This window comes from Aquarana catesbeiana, linkage group LG11 (genome assembly GCF_042186555.1).
Source record: "Aquarana catesbeiana isolate 2022-GZ linkage group LG11, ASM4218655v1, whole genome shotgun sequence".
Classification (NCBI taxonomy): Eukaryota; Metazoa; Chordata; class Amphibia; order Anura; family Ranidae; genus Aquarana; species Aquarana catesbeiana.
Genome location: NC_133334.1, coordinates 20,656,813 through 20,673,458, shown reverse-complemented (window position 1 = coordinate 20,673,458; position 16,646 = coordinate 20,656,813). Strand labels below are relative to the sequence as shown.

Here is a 16,646-nt window from a genome sequence, read left to right as displayed (position 1 = left end):
ATTTGCCTTTAGTAAATCAATCCCAGTGTAAGAGGAATGGGACACACTACTTGTGATTAGTTCACAGTGATCTCACGGCACAGAGCCACTCTGATTGGGTCTTTGACCTGAGCTGTGCGATGATTGCACAATTGTAGGTGAGCGTACCTGAGATGATGTTTATAAACAAGGATGTTTATAAACATCATCTCAGAACAACAGGTACCCCCAACTATCGGTTTAATTACAGCGAGTCATGTGGTGGTGAAGGATTTGGCTGTGTAAGATGATCACGTGTTGTTTTGGTGGTCAGATCTTCCATCCTCCATCTCCCTCATAGGATGTGGGCAAACCTATCACAGCAGTAGTGCAGTGAGCAGTGAACCGAACGACTAGCCTTCTGTCTGCTGCGTTTGTCTCGGTAATAGGAAGCTCGCCATAGGATGAGGTTGACGCTCTTATGACTTGTAAAATTTGACACGGTTAGCTCCAGGACGAACAAACTGTACATCTTCATGTCTTTGTACATCAAAGAACGTTCTATAGATTTTACAGCCTCGCCTGGTTCTGAAAAAACAGATGTGTTTCTCCGGCGAGCCCTAAAATTTTCCATCACATGCAATTAAAAAGAGAAGAAAAAAAGGTCTTGTCTATTTTCTACCCCCCCTGGGCCAAATTTAACCAACACAGATCAATGTTAAGCGTGAGATTCCCCAGCATCAAACAGAACACGCTAAGATCATCACCCCGTGTCATGTAACTGAGAACATATAGCCTTCCGACGTCACGTGTTGACTGATTTGTGCTCAGTGTGTGACATGACAGAGGCTTAGGCCCCGGGGGGACAAGACTTTCCACTGGAAGATGGATACCTGTTTATAACATAACTAGACTGGACAAAGTATAAAGAAGGTTCCTTTCTACTGTTCTAACTGCCAGGTGTATGTGCAAAAATTTAAATTTTGCATGTGGCTGATTCAAAGCAAAACTCTGGGCTGGCCTAAAGTGGGAACAAAAACTCCAACGTGGAAGCTTTCACTGTGATGTACTGAAATGAGTGGGCACTCTCTCTCTCTCTCTCTCTTCTCCTGTTGCCTGTTTTAGAGGCCCTTTAGGGCTTCGGGCCACAGAGTAGGAGGGGGTAAAGGGGAATTGTTTTTGTTTTATATGTATGAAAATAACAGGAATTCAGACCTTAGATTTGGATATTCTGCTTTGGTTTGAAATATGTTTGTAAAATGAAGAATCAAGGAAGTTGTACGCCATTGTAAATTTATTTCTGTATTCCTGTAAAGAAATTACAAATTAAAAAAAATAAATAAAAAAAAATGAAATGAGTGGGCACAGGGCTGCCATTAGAAATCTTGGGGCCCCATAGTGCCTGCCTGCCACCCTCTTCCACTCTTGAGGCAATGGTCCCATACGAACCTTGGCTGTTTTGGTAACAGCCGAACATCATATATAGAAGTGGTATATCTACTGCTTATATATATATATATATATATATATATATATATATATATATATATATATATATATATATATATATATGAGAGAGAGAGATCGGCTTCCCACTGTCAACGTTTCCTAAGGAAGCAGGGGGTGCTAGCACCTGCCACATCCCTAGCAACTGCCAACATCACCAGTACAGATTTTTGAATAGCCCCAACCGCAGACCCCCACAACCCTGGCTCATATATAGAAGTGCTCTATCTACTGATTCTATATATCACAGCTTCCCGCTGTCAGTGTTTCCTAAGGAAGCAGGGGGTGCTGACACCTGCCACATCCCTAGCAACTGTTCACATTACCAGCACAGATTTTGAATAGCCCCCCAAACCGCAGACCCCCACAACCCTGGCTCATATATAGAAGTGGTATGTCTACTACTTCTATATATACGACGGCTTCCCGCTGTCAGTAGAGAGAGAGAGTATCACCGCTCCAGGTGGGTCAGATCAAAGTAAAAGGCATCTCCTTCAGTCTAGAAGTCCAGGTGACGGCAATGCTGTAGCAGTTCGACTTCAAATAAATCCTGGACAGCCACACTCCAAAAATATTTGCCTTTATTCAATAAAGTGTCATCCAAAATACAGGTCACAGCAGTGTGGAACAAAGCTTACGCGTTTCGCACTGCACAGAGTGCTTAGTCTTAGCTATGACTAAGCACTCTGTGTAGTGCGAAATGCGTAAGCTTTGTTCCATACTGCTGTGACCTGTATTTTGGATGACACTTTTTTGAATAAAGGCAAATATTTTTGGAGTGCGGCTGTCCAGGATTTCTTTGATGTCTTCCCGCTGTCAGTGTTTCCTAAGAAAGAAGTGGGTGCCGGCACCTGCCACATCCCTAGCAACTGCCAACGTCACCAGTACAGATTTTTGAATAGCCCCAACCGCAGACCCCCACCCTGGTTCCTATATAGAAGTGGTATATGTACTGCTTCTATATATGATGGCTTCTTGCTGTCAGTGTTTCCTAAGAAAGCAGGGGGTGCTGAGACCTGCCACATTCCTAGCAACTGTTGACATTACCAGCACAGTTTTTGAATAGCCCCCAACCGCAGACCCCCATAACCACTGGGCCAGGGTTGTGGGGAAGGGGTTCTTGTCCTCCTCAAGTTCCGGCCTGCCCTGGCGAATTAATATTGAAGAAGAACTTTAATTTATTTGTTCGGAGCTCCAGCAGGTAGATTCTGCCTGCTCCAGATTATATGAGTAAATAGCCCCCTCTTTACTGAACTGATGAGGCCCAGGGAACACTATTTAATTGCTGGGAGCCACAGCCCATTGGATTACTGTGCGTGCGCCCTAGGGTATTTAAAGAGCCCACTCACTGCCCTCGGGCCCAATGCTGAACCAATGCAACCCGCAACCCATATGGGAGGGCTGGCTCTACCCCCTGTTGGAGGCCCTGGGTGGGCACAGGTACCCCCATGTTGATGAGGGTGTTGTAGTATTGAGCTAGTGTGAGCTGCAATCTTATTGAAGGAAAAGCAAGTAAAAGAGGTAGCTGTCGCCATTCATCCTTCCCACAATATTATATGAGCATTGCATGTAGTTTATGTATGTTATTAACCTGTAAAAGCCTCCCCTGTGTAGCCATAAAGTCCTGAGACTCGGGTGACATGGTAGTATTCCCCTTCACTCTTCCCCAGGCTGCTACTTAAAAGGATATGTAGGGAGGGGAGGGGCGGAGGAGCTGGGCCAGCACAGACACTCCCAGAAGAAGAGAGAGCTCCCCAGGAAGGGAGTGAATCAAATTCTCCACCGTACTTGAAAATATTGGGCATTCTCTGGCTAAACAGAGTGGCAAGGGCACAAAGGAAAGGCGAGTGTGTACCACTGGGGGACTGGGCATTGAAGAAAATCTGTTTCTCTACACGGTATGGCAGAGGACATGTTTTCCTGCATAGAACTCACTACATACTCTAAAAAAGAGATATAAACAACAAAAAGAGATATAAACAACCATTAGTTGATTTTGTGTACCACAATCAGCTTCAGATAGACTGCAGAAAAAAAACAAATGAAACCAGGAAGGAAAAAAATGGATTTAATGAAAGTTATCATCAGACCAGCCAATCAGATTCCATGCTGGACTTTCCCTATGCAGTATACTGAGTGAAAGACAAAACCTGATTGGTCAGTGTAGGTAGCAGCCATAGTTTCCCCTTTCCTTCTTCGATAATCATCTTCGGTAGCTCTGTGTATAATGACTGACAGTCTCCAGTCTTGGTTTCCTTTATAGTATAATAACATGAAAGAAATAATATTTATCTTTTGCTAAAAAGTTTCCATCCTATGGCTACAAATGATCTCCTGTGGTGTGTGGACGTGTACTGCGCACATGGTCGTTATCCCCGGCCTCTCATTTTCTGTTTTCTCACTGTTTGCAGGCTCCCTGGCCCCAGTACGAGGACATCTGCTGCAGGCAGCGAGGCCAAAACACGGGGCCCGGTCCCTGGGAACAGACGCAGTCACAGCTTTAACAACTACGACAAAGCCAAGCCAGTGAATCCCCCTGCGGCTGTGACTGAGAAAGGTACGGGACATGGCGGCAACGCTGCGCTTCTTACGTCTAAAAATTATCATTCTGATGACCTATCTATCTATCTATCTATCTATCTATCTATCTATCTATCTATCTATCTATCTATCTATCTATCTATCTATCTATCTATCCACCTCCCATACTATATAACCCCCCCCCCCCCCTTCTCTCTATCTTACTTTCTGTATCTCCCTCTCTCATTCACTGTTCTCTATCTCATTCTCTCCCTCTCTCATTCCCTTGCCCTCACTCTTTTTTTCATTCTCTTCACTTCTTTCTTTTCTTCTTTTCTTTATCTTCTCTCCTCTTCCAATCTTCTTTTCATTCCATTTTTTCTCTCATTTGTTTCATTTCATTTTCTCTCTTTCTTCTTCTCTCTTATCCCTCTCTCTTCTTGTCTCTCATCCCCCCTCTCTTTCTCATTCTCTCTCTCTCTCTCTCTCTCTCTCTCTCTCTCTCTTCTCTCATCCCATCCCTTTTTTTTTACTCTCTCTTCTTCTCTTGCTCTCTTCTCTTCCTCTCCTTCTCTCTCATCCCCCTCTTTCTCTCATCCTCTCTCTCTCATCCCATCTATCTTTTTTTCTCACTCTATTCTTTTCTCTCTCTTCTTCTCTCATCCCCCTCTCTCTCTCCTACTCTCTCTCCCCTACTCTCTCTCATACTCCTTGCTCTTCTTCTCTCACCCCCCCTCTCTCTCTCCTACTCTCTCGCTCTTCTTCTCTCTCACCCCCCTCTCTTATTCTCTCTCATCCCCTCTCTCTTAATCTCTCTCATCCCCCTCTCTCTTCTTCTCTCTCATCCCCCCTCTCTCATCTTCTCTCTCATCCCCCCCTCTCGCTCTTCTTCTCTCTTATCCCCCCCTCTCTTCTTTTCTCTCACCCCCCTCTCTCTTCTTCTCTCTCACCCCCCTCTCTCTTCTTCTCTCTCTCCTACTCTCTCACTCCTTCTCTCTCATTCCTCCTCCCTCTCTCCTACTCTCACTCTTCTTCTCTCTCATCCCCCCTCTCTCTTCTTCTCTCTCTCCTACTCTCTCACTCCTTCTCTCTCAATCCTCCTCCCTCTCTCCTACTCTCTCACTCTTCTTCTCTCTCATCCCCTCTATCTCTTCTCTCTCATCCCCCCTCTCTCTTCTTTTCTCTCATCCCCCCTCTCTCCTCTTCTCTCTCATCCCCCCTCTCTCCTCTTCTCTCTCATCCCCCCTCTCTCTTCTTTTCTCTCATCCCCCCTCTCTCTTCTTCTCTTGTCCCCCCACTCTTCTTCTCTTGTCCCCCCTCTCTTCTCTCTCTCCTACTCTCTCGCTCCTTCTCTCTCATCCCTCCTTCCTCTCTCCTACTCTCTCGCTCTTCTTCTCTCTCATTCCCCTCCCTTACTCTCATCCCCTCTCTTTTCTTCTCTCTCATCCTCCCTCTCTTTTCTTCTCTCTCATCCCCCCTCTCTTTCCTTCTCTCTCAGCCCCCCTCTCCTTCTCTCTCACCCCCCTCTCTTCTTCTCTCTCTCCTACTCTCTCACTCCTTCTCTCTCATTCCTCTTCCCTCTTTCCTACTCTCACTCTTCTTCTCTCTCATCCCCCCTCTCTCTTCTTCTCTCTCTCCTACTCTCTCACTGCTTCTCTCTCAATCCTCCTCCCTCTCTCCTACTCTCTCACTCTTCTTCTCTCTCATCCCCCCTCTCTCTTCTTTTCTCTCATCCCCCCTCTCTCCTCTTCTCTCTCATCCCCCCTCTCTCTTCTTCTCTCTCATCCCCCCTCTCTCTTCTTCTCTCTCATCCCCCCTCTCTCTTCTTCTCTCTCATCCCCCCTCTCTCTTCTTCTCTCTCATCCCCCCTCTCTCTTCTTCTCTCTCATCCTCCCTCTCTCTTCTTCTCTTGTCCCCCACTCTTCTTCTCTTGTCCCCCCTCTCTTCTCTCTCTCCTACTCTCTCGCTCCTTCTCTCTCATCCCTCCTTCCTCTCTCCTACTCTCTCGCTCTTCTTCTCTCTCATTCCCCTCCCTTACTCTCATCCCCTCTCTTTTCTTCTCTCTCATCCCCCCTCTCTTTCCTTCTCTCTCATCCCCCCTCTCTTTCCTTCTCTCTCATCCCCCCTCTCTTTTCCTCTCTCTCATCCCCCCTCTCTCTTCTTCTCTCTCTCCTACTCACTCGCTCTTCTTTTCTCTCATTCCCCTCCCTTTCTTCTACTCTCTCTCCCCTACTCTCTCTTCTCAATCTCTCTCCTAATCTCTCTTCTTCTCTCTCTCCTACTCTCTCACTCTTCTCTCTCATCCCCCTCTCGCTTCTTCTCTCTCACCCCCCCTTCTCTCCTTCCCACTTCTTCTCTCTCTTCTTCTCTCTCACCCCCCTCTCTTCTTCTCTCTCTCTTTTTCTCTCTCATTCCCCTCCCTCTCTCCTACTCTCTCTTCTTCTCTTCTCTCTCTCCTACTCTCTCACTCTTCTTCTTTCTTGCCCTCCTCTCTTCTTCTCCATTTCCCTTTCCTCTCATTTCCTGTCTATCTCTTTCTCTCTCATTCCCTTTCTTTCTTTTCGTTATTCTCTTTCCAGCTCTCCATCTCACCCCCCTTCTTTCTCATTCCATATTTCTCTAATTTTTCCTCCTTTTGCTCTCCCTGTCTTTCTCTCTTACCACTTTGCTCTCTCTGTCTAATTACCTTTGTCTCTTATTCCCTCTCTCTCTCTCTCATTCATTCTTTCCTTCTCTTTCACTTTCTTTCTGCTCTTTTCCAATTTTTCAAATTAGCCTTATTGTCCACCATTTGGGGATGGGGGAAATAACTACTAGGACATTATTAGGGATAAAGGGTAATGTAATCAGATTGAAGTATAATATAAAGGGAATAGGAGGCAAGTACATGTAGGGAATTTAGAATTCTATGATTTCTTATGTCTCATTTTCTCTCCTGCGCTCTTTCTTTCTTTCTCTCTCTCTCTCTCTCTCTCTCTCTCTCTCTCTCTCTCTCTCTCTCTCTCTCTCTCTCTCTCTCTCTCTCTCTCTCTCTCTCTCTCTCTCTCTCTCTCTCTCTCTCTCTCTCTCTCTCTCTCTCTCTCTCTCTCTCTCTCTCTCTCTCCTTATTGGTCCTCTCTTGGTCTGTACTTTATATAGATTTCTTTCCATGACATTACTTCTCAGAAGGTAGAAATTGCATCTATGATTGAATGAAATGGTTTTATGGGTACAGATGTATATACATAGTAATGGAGATGCCACCTGTCCTTATCCGTCCTTCCCGGGGAATGTAAATACCTTGGAGCTTTCTGTAGTGACAGCTGGTAAATGTAAATGAATGTGTCAGTCCCAGAGACCTCAGAGGGCGGCCAGACATACAGGTACAATCTGTGGCACTCTCATGAACAGGAATGTTCGGCTTCATCTTTGTTGCTCTGCTAAAGCTGGCCATACACTAGTAGATTTTCAAACAACCATTCGCACTAAAATTCTCAGTACATTCGAAGACTTGAAAGTTTTAACATTGAATTTTGGAATGAATATCATTACAAAAAACACGTACATAGTTAGAAATGTTTTTGTTCTAGAAAAAAATACCCATCCTGCTCCTTTTAATATTCTCATTACTATGGTCGAAAACGCACGTTGATTTGACCCCACTAAAATAAAAAATTGATAAAAAAATTCTATTGCCATGACCAGCCTAAAGCGGTATTAAACCCAAAACCCAAATGTCATATATTACAGTTTACCAATCGTTAGATGTGGTGGCTGCATTAGTTTTCTGTCTTTTTAGGCTTTTCATCTCTCCGTCTTCACCTGGTGATCTAGCCAGTAACACATCTCCTGTATTAGGCTGCATTCACACCGGATCATTTCGTTTTCAGGCAGAAAGTCGCACGTTTTGCCGCGACTTTGCCGTGTTTTTGACGCGATTTTGTACAGGTCAAATGGTCACCGATGTAAAAAGAAGAAAAACGCCCAAATCTGCCTAAAAAGAAGCCCCAGAACTTGTTTGAGCTTCGGGTGTTTTGGAGCTTCTGGCTTCCGGCGTTTTGGAGTGGAGATGTGAATCATCTCCAGAGAGAATAATCTATTTTTTTCCCCTCCAGAGTTTTGGAGCTTCAGGCTTCAAGCTAAAAAACGCTCAGGTGTGAATAGGGCCTAAGTGCCCCCCACTCTGGGTGAAGGAGAACAGGGGGCACAGCAGAAAGCAGCATTGTCAGTTTGGGGAGGGAGGGGAGTGTTAGATGGACCAGATTTAAATACATTAAAAATTGAAGCCAAACTTTAGCTAATACTTTATAATCAGATTTTTCTTTTTCTTTTGGGATAAAGGTTTTAGAATAGATTAATACGTCAAAATGTTGATCATTGTAAGCACCCCTGTCAGTGGTTAAGGGTTTGTCTCATCCCTGTAACTGCAAGAGAAGCTTGTGCTTTCAAATACAACTGACTTATTGGCTGAATCACCAGGTGTAAATGAGGGAAAGAAAGCCTAAAAAATAATACTAATGCAGGCACCACCTCTAGGAATTGGCAAGCTGCAATATAATAAATGTTTGCTTTTGGGTTCATTAATGCTTTAAGTGAACAACAGGGATCAGCAGACATCTGCCCCACCCTGAGATCCTTTTATATATATATATGTGTGTGTGTGTATGTATGTGCATTTATATGTCTGTGTATGTATATATAATATAATATATATTATCTATCTATCTATCTATCTATCTATCTATCTATCTATCTATCTATCTATCTATCTATATATATATATATATATATTATCTGTGTGTATGTGTATGGGCAGGATTAAGGTGCTTGTTGATTTAATAGAATGTATTTCTCTTGGCTGGCTACTTATAACCATGTGGAGGAATGAAAAGATAATGCCAACATTTACTTTTTTTTTTTTCCGGAAGGATCAATAACAATCAAATGCCTGTGCAATCAATCGCCCCCACTAACTGCACTCGTGTTGTAAGATAACGTGGTGAAAATCGGTGACCTGCAGCTTCCCCATAGATGGGAAATCATCAGTGTCGGGCGCTGTCAGTAAATGTAATCTGACAGGACAAATAATGGTGCAGTGTCGCCCTCTGGTGTATATATTGAGAAATGACACAAACTTTTTAAAACGTCACAGAAGGGTAAAGCTAAAATGCAAAGATAATATCTTTTATAAGAGGACTACGTACAAATCGCCTGAGGGTGGGGTAATAGAAACAACCATGTAACTGCAGCTTGGCTGTAAATAATCTTTATCAAATATATTGAATTAGCAGTGCTTGTGACCAGAGTGGATTTAATTTAAACCTCTAGTAAAAAGGCTTAATTTAAATCAACTCGATTTAAATCATAATTTTTAAAGAACAACTGTCATCTCTGTCCCGCAGCGGCTCCTCCTCTGACCCCCTGTTGGCTCCTCCTCTGACCCACTTTTGACTCCTTCACTGACCCGCTATTGACTCCTCCTCTGGCCCCCTGTTGGCTCCTCCTCTGACCCACTGTTGGCTCCTCCTCTGACCTGCTGTTGGCTCCTCCTCTGACCCGCTGTTGGCTCCTTCTCTGACCCACTGTTGGCTCCTCCTCTGACCTGCTGTTGGCTCCTCCTCTGACCCGCTGTTGGCTCCTTCTCTGACCCACTGTTGGCTCCTCCTCTGACCCGCTGTTGGCTCCTCCTCTGACCTGCTGTTGGCTCCTCCTCTGACCCGCTGTTGGCTCCTTCTCTGACCCACTGTTGGCTCCTCCTCTGACCCACTGTTGGCTCCTCCTTTGACCAGCTGTTGGCTCCTCCTCTGACCCGCTGTTGGCTCCTCCTCTGACCCCCTGTTGGCTCCTCCTCTGACCCGCTGTTGGCTCACCGACAGTACCATTCACTTAATGGGACGGCTGGTGATGCGGCAGTGACACAACAAGGCGAGGGACGTGGCGGCAGCAGGTGATGGACGCCCGCTAACAGGCGCTGCCATGATGGGTCTGAAATGACAGGTGCTCTTCAAATGTAAGGACTCATTCTTGCTGGTAGTTAGAATCTTTAATATTTGCAAACAAAATGAAGGTTTCCTATTTAGAATAATAAGCTGTCAGGTCAGTAAAACAGCGATATCAGAACCGATCCAATCATACAGTTTGTATTGTACACAGATTTGCAAAACAATGAGATAAAGGAATATTACTGAATTTTGTTTTATCTCATGGTTCCTGTGACATTGTGTGAATGTATCAATGCTGTGCATGTTATCTCAGCTTGGGTTCATTGAATGAGTTTACCAAAAATGTAAATATTGCAGAATATACAGCCTCATGCTGCATAACTAAGTTCCATTTCATGCTGAATAAACTAAATTATTAATGTATCAGAAATAGAAAACTGTCTTTAGATTTTTACTCCAAAGGCATTTTATTAAAATACATTTTGATAAAATCCAAAAATTCTGATTTAAATAAAAAAAACATGAGATTATTTTTTTCTTTTTTTATTACTTTATTTATTTATTCATTTATCTACCCTGCTTCTGATTTAAGTTTTAGGCTGGGTTCTTTTCATTTTATTATTTTTTTTTATTTTAAAAAGAAAAATCTTCTCCTTTCTTTCTTTCCTTTCCCTTTCTCTTTCCCTTTCCCTTTCCCTTCCCTTTCCCTTTCCCTTTCCCTTCCCTTTCCTTCCTTCCTATGCAAATTCAGCCGTACAAACTGTATGGCTGAAATCGCATCGCATTGCATTCGCACCAAAATGGTACAGGACCCTTTTTTTTGGTAATCGCGTGAGTGTTCACACCCATGTGATCTGAATCCTGTACCATTTCATAGTTTGCACTGCGATCTGCGAACTGATTTAGGGGTGTCATTAACTTTACATTGACACCCCCCCCCCCCCCAGGGGTTTGCAGATGTCTGTGTGAACAAGTGTGCGATTCAGGTGTGATGTGGGAACCCCCCGCACAGGATTCGCAGGGTTTTCCGCATCGCACCAGTGAGAACCGGGACTTAAGGTGGCCACCCACATTTCAGCGAGTACAATTTCTATACGGTCTCCTTAAGCTGGCCACCCAGCTAGGAAGGGATGAATTTTCGATCAGTGTGTGGGCTCCCCTCCGCTCAACAGAAATTGATTGTTTAATCGACATCTGTCAAAGGAATGTGTCGGATTGAGCTGCGGCCACTAATCCGTATATTCTGCTTTTGTCCTGGCAGAAATGGGGGGGGGGGGGGGATTCCTCCATCCACCTAACTGTGTATGGGGTCAGCATTACCAGCAAACTAAAGCAGCCCATAGATTGTGAAATTTTCATTGCTTGCACCACGGGTGGAAGGAAAGAAAATCGCTCAATTCCCCCCATCAACATAGTCAATGTTGATGATGGAGAAATCCTTCCCACGGTGATATTGTGCTGTTCCAGTGGGGAGAGCTTTCTCTACCAGCAGAACACAATGATTACTACTGGCGGCTATAGCCACCGGCAATGATCACATGGAAAAAATAATCCGACAGGCTGGTTGAACTGAAGTCGATTTGATGGAACGAGTTCAGTACAACCAGCCTGCTCATAGATGGATCGAATCTTGGCTGGTCCCTACTAAACCGGCCCAGGATCATGTACACGACGTAAACAATCTGTTTTTATTTCTATCCACCCAGGTAGGACCTCTCAGTATATCATTGTTGGTAGATCTACAGGAGATTGTCCAATCAGTTTGTAACATTTTATTTATTCCTGTCCTTAAGGGAACTTACAATTTAAAGGGTAATTCCACTTTCATGGGGGGGGGGGGGACAAAAAAAATAGCAAATACAAAAAAAAATATTAATACAGCATATATTATTGCTACACACTTTATATTGTAATTGAATTTTATTAAAAATGACCTTTCCTTTTCAATCCGCAGCGCTGTAATTATCTGTAAAATGCAATATGGCCACCTAGAGGCGCTCTGTACACCGATCGTATACAGAACACCCCCCCCCCTAGAAACATCATTTCCTGCTTGTGTGATCGGCTCACTGATTTCCCAGAAGTCTGCACTGAGATACAAGTCAGATTTTTGGCATCATCTGCAACAAAAATTTCATTTTTGGTGAGATTCTCCTGAAGGAAAACACGTCTAAAGGGATGCAGACACTGTCACTTTCCTCATTAGAGCCCTGCAAGTGCAGCAGCTGATTGATAGTTACGAAACCACTCCCATACAGATGCACTTTCCACAGAGACACAGAGAAACACACAGGGATTTCTTCACAATAACAAAAGGAAGGAATCTGCAACCACGTTTGTTATAACCCCTGCAATGTAGAGAGATCACCCAGAAGGGGAAGAGGTTTTTTTTTTTCCTTAACAAAAGTGGAGTTACTCTTTAAGGTCCCTGTCACCTATGCATACATACAAGGACCGATTCGGACCCGAGGATGTGGGGCAATTGCGGAGTGCTCCCACATAGTAGAATGGGGCACGGTCAGCGGGCACTGCTGCCTGCTGAATGCAACAGCAGGGATCATTTTTGCTGCGCCTGCAGGCCTCCTCCTATATGGCCTCCTCACTGCCTGAATTAACCCTGTAAATGCCGCACTGCATCGCCGCAATGCGTGCATTGCATGCAGTTGTAGGGCGGTCGTGACATGGTCCCATGGACTTGTATTGGTTGCATTTAGTGCCGGTGATCCCTGCCGAATGCAGCATGCTGTTCCATTTTTGCTGTTGCATGTGTATAGCCATGTGCAGCTGCATGTCTGGCCAGGAGTGGCTGCATGCCCGCCGGGGGGGGGGGGGGGCCTGGCAGTAAAACCAGGGCTCAATCATCCAGTTTTACCACCCCCTCGCCACTTGCGGGAACAAGCCCTAATTGGGCCCTTACTACCCCAGTAAGGGCCAGTTAGGGCTTGTTCACAGAAGTGGCCAGGGGGTGGTAAAACTAGATGATTGAGCCTTAGAGGATCTCTATGCTCTTTTTCTAAACAGAGGCTGTTTTGGGGGTTCCCTACGTGCTACATTATGCAGGGTTTGCAGGTGATTTGCCGCTGACCGTGCCACCTTCTACTAAGTGGGAGCACTCCGCAATTGCCGCACATCCTCCGGTCCGAATTGGTCCTAGTATGTATGCATAGGTGATAGGGACCTTAAATATGCAGGCGGTGATGTTCTGAGTCTCTGAGGCTGCATTCACACTACAGTGTTTTGAATCGCGGGCAGATTAACTGCGGATCTGCCCGCGATTTGACAGTGCCGAGGTGTGAATGACAAAACGCGGGACTCGCTTTAAAGATGGCATTCATTTGAATGACACCTCAAATAAAACGTGCTGCAATTGCGTCAAACCCGCATTGCTGGATGTATGCCGCCCGAAAATTGTTTAGGAGCTATTCTTGGGCGACATGCGTCCCGCTATGTGGGTTTGCCGCAATTGCAACACTATCACGCCAGACCCGCACCGCGCTTTGAGGTGTCATTCAAATGGCCTTTTGTCACACACACCTCAGCGCTGTCAAATCGCGGGCAGATCCACTGCAAATCTGCCCCGCGATTCAAAACGCTGTATTGTGAATGCAGCCCACAGCTATGCATTTCACATCTATGCATTCTGAATCACATGCGGAATCGCCGTGATTCACAATAGTGGCAAATCGTGGGATGCTCGTGCGTTCTCGGTGCGTTGCCCGTCAATTTGAATAGCACCCCAAATGCGGCACGAACGTTCCCGCACAGATATGAACGGTACTCATTGAAAATCGTGGGGTCCGACTTGTCATGCGACTTTGCAGTCCCAAGTCGCATGACAAGTCGCACTAATGGAAACCGAGCCGTAGGCTCCATTCATATCAATGGAGGCGAAAAATCGTGGTAAAATCACGCAAACAGAATCGTGGGACGTCTGTTGCCCCAAAAAGACATGCACGATTTTCCTTTGGCCAACGGGCGTCCCGCGATTCTATTTGCGCAATTTTTCCCCGATTGTCGCCTACATAGACATGAACGTAGCCTATGGCTCGGTTTCCACTAGTGCGACTTGTCATGCGACTTGGGACTGCAAAGTCGCATGACAAGTCGTACATACCCCATGATTTCCTATGAGTACCATTCATATCTGTGCGACTTCAAAGTAGTCCCTGCACTACTTTGGTCCCACTTTGAATGCGACTTGAGGTCCATAGACCTCAAAAATACACAGGCATCGCTTCAAGTCACATTAAAATCGTGCGACTTTCCGGTCGCAATAGTGGAAACCTAGGCTAAAGCTGCAACTGCAGAAAAAAAAAAAAAGACAAAAAGTTTGATAAGGTGACGAGACGAGGATGACCTGGAAGATGTAGGACGTGTCCCTGTAGACATAATGTATATCCAACCCAATGTATGTGGGAGGAGAAGGTTGGATAAAGGGGGGGGGGGTAATAGATTGGATTTTGCGTAGGGTACGCTCGCTGGAATCCGCTACACCCTCCCCGTGTTCCTGTGAACATCTTTCCTCACATCTCCGCACTTCAAAGCCGCGCCTCGTATTCTCTTTGAATTTAATTTCAGGGGTCAGCGGAGCCTGGAGCGCTCGCCGTGTTTTTGTAGCAGTTTGGTGATGGAATATCCGAGTCTGCTTCCTGCTGCTCACAGATGTCCAGATAAGCGAGAACTTCCATCTGTTCCACACACATTTATTTATAAAGCGCAGAAAAAATAATTGCTTCTTGTTTGGTCACACTGTGACACGTTCTGACGCTGAATCCTTGGCTGCAGATTTTTTTTTTTTGCAGTTTATAAATGTTCATTGAAGCCGCAATGCCAAAGTGTGAAAAGGAGACGGATTGGAGAACCCATTCGTGAAATGCCAAAAAAAATAATGCTTCTTAGAGGGAAACTCTTATTTTGGTTTCCCTTAGTTAAAAATAATGGATTCCCCATTTTATGGGTGGTGTACGTCCTTTAAAAATAGGAATGTTTAAAAAAAAAAAAATTGAGAAATCTCTACAGCCCTGTTGCCCAATCTGCATCCCCCAAGGCCACGTGCAGACCTTTGATACTTGTTTTCTGGCCTTGGAACCCCAGAAGTTAGTAATAAGACTGGGAGCATTGATTTTCTAATTGGAAGTGATCTCTAGCAGTCTCTTGTCACATGTCCCCTCTCCTGTAGCATGTCCACAGAATCTGTCTATATCTTGTAGCATGTCTTCAGTCTCTCACCATCTCCTGTAAGCTGTTCAGTTTTTGACCATCATTGAAGCCTATCCACAATCTCTGTCCATCACTGTAAAGTGTCCACAGTCTCTGCCCATCACTGTAAAGTGTCCACAGTCTCTGTCCATCACTGTAAAGTGTCCACAGTCTCTGCCCATCACTGTAAAGTGCCCACAGTCTCTGCCCATCACTGTAAAGTGTCCACAGTCTTTGCCCATCACTGTAAAGTGCCCACAGTCTCTGCCCATCACTGTAAAGTGCCCACAGTCTTTGCCCATCACTGTAAAGTGCCCACAGTCTCTGCCCATCACTGTAAAGTGTCCACAGTCTTTGCCCATCACTGTAAAGTGCCCACAGTCTCTGCCCATCACTGTAAGGTGTCCACAGTCTTTGCCCATCACTGTAAAGTGCCCACAGTCTCTGCCCATCACTGTAAAGTGCCCACAGTCTCTGCCCATCACTGTAAAGTGTCCACAGTCTTTGCCCATCACTGTAAAGTGCCCACAGTCTCTGCCCATCACTGTAAAGTGCCCACAGTCTTTGCCCATCACTGTAAAGTGCCCACAGTCTCTGCCCATCACTGTAAAGTGTCCACAGTCTTTGCCCATCACTGTAAAGTGCCCACAGTCTCTGCCCATCACTGTAAGGTGTCCACAGTCTTTGCCCATCACTGTAAAGTGCCCACAGTCTCTGCCCATCACTGTAAAGTGTCCACAGTCTTTGCCCATCACTGTAAAGTGCCCACAGTCTCTGCCCATCACTGTAAAGTGCCCACAGTCTCTGCCCATCACTGTAAAGTGTCCACAGTCTTTGCCCATCACTGTAAAGTGCCCACAGTCTCTGCCCATCACTGTAAAGTGCCCACAGTCTCTGCCCATCACTGTAAAGTGCCCACAGTCTCTGCCCATCACTGTAAGGTGTCCACGGTCTCTGTCCATCACTGTAAGGTGTCCACGGTCTCTGCCCATCACTGTAAGGTGTCCACGGTCTCTGCCCATCACTGTAAGGTGTCCACGGTCTCTGCCCATCACTGTAAGGTGTCCACGGTCTCTGCCCATCACTGTAAGGTGTCCACGGTCTCTGCCCATCACTGTAAGGTGTCCACGGTCTCTGCCCATCACTGTAAGGTGTCCACGGTCTCTGTCCATCACTGTAAGGTGTCCATGGTCTCTGCCCATCACTGTAAGGTTCCACAGTCTCTGTCCATCCCTGTAAAGTGCCCACAGTCTCTGCCCATCACTGTAAAGTGCCCACAGTCTCTGCCCATCACTGTAAAGTGCCCACAGTCTCTGTCCATCACTGTAAAGTGCCCACAGTGTCTGCCCATCACTGTAAAGTGCCCACAGTCTCTGCCCATCACTGTAAAGTGCCCACAGTCTCTGTCCATCACTGTAAGGTGCCCACAGTCTCTGTCCATCACTGTAAAGTGCCCACAGTGTCTGCCTATCACTGTAAAGTGCCCACAGTCTCTGTCCATCACTGTAAGGTGCCCACAGTCTCTGTCCATCACTGTAAAGT

The 16,646-nt window shown here is 45.5% G+C and overlaps 1 protein-coding gene across 7 annotated transcripts in view; it reads left to right on the top strand.

Moving 5' to 3' along the window:
- NAV2 (neuron navigator 2) overlaps positions 1-16,646 on the top strand; it is a 634,885-nt gene that overhangs the window by 432,998 nt on the left and 185,241 nt on the right. For all 7 annotated transcript variants that reach the window (XM_073604037.1, XM_073604035.1, XM_073604040.1 and 4 more), the window contains one exon: positions 3,876-4,021. In XM_073604037.1, coding sequence (XP_073460138.1) covers positions 3,876-4,021 — 146 coding nt within the window. The remainder of the gene's footprint in view (positions 1-3,875; positions 4,022-16,646) is intronic.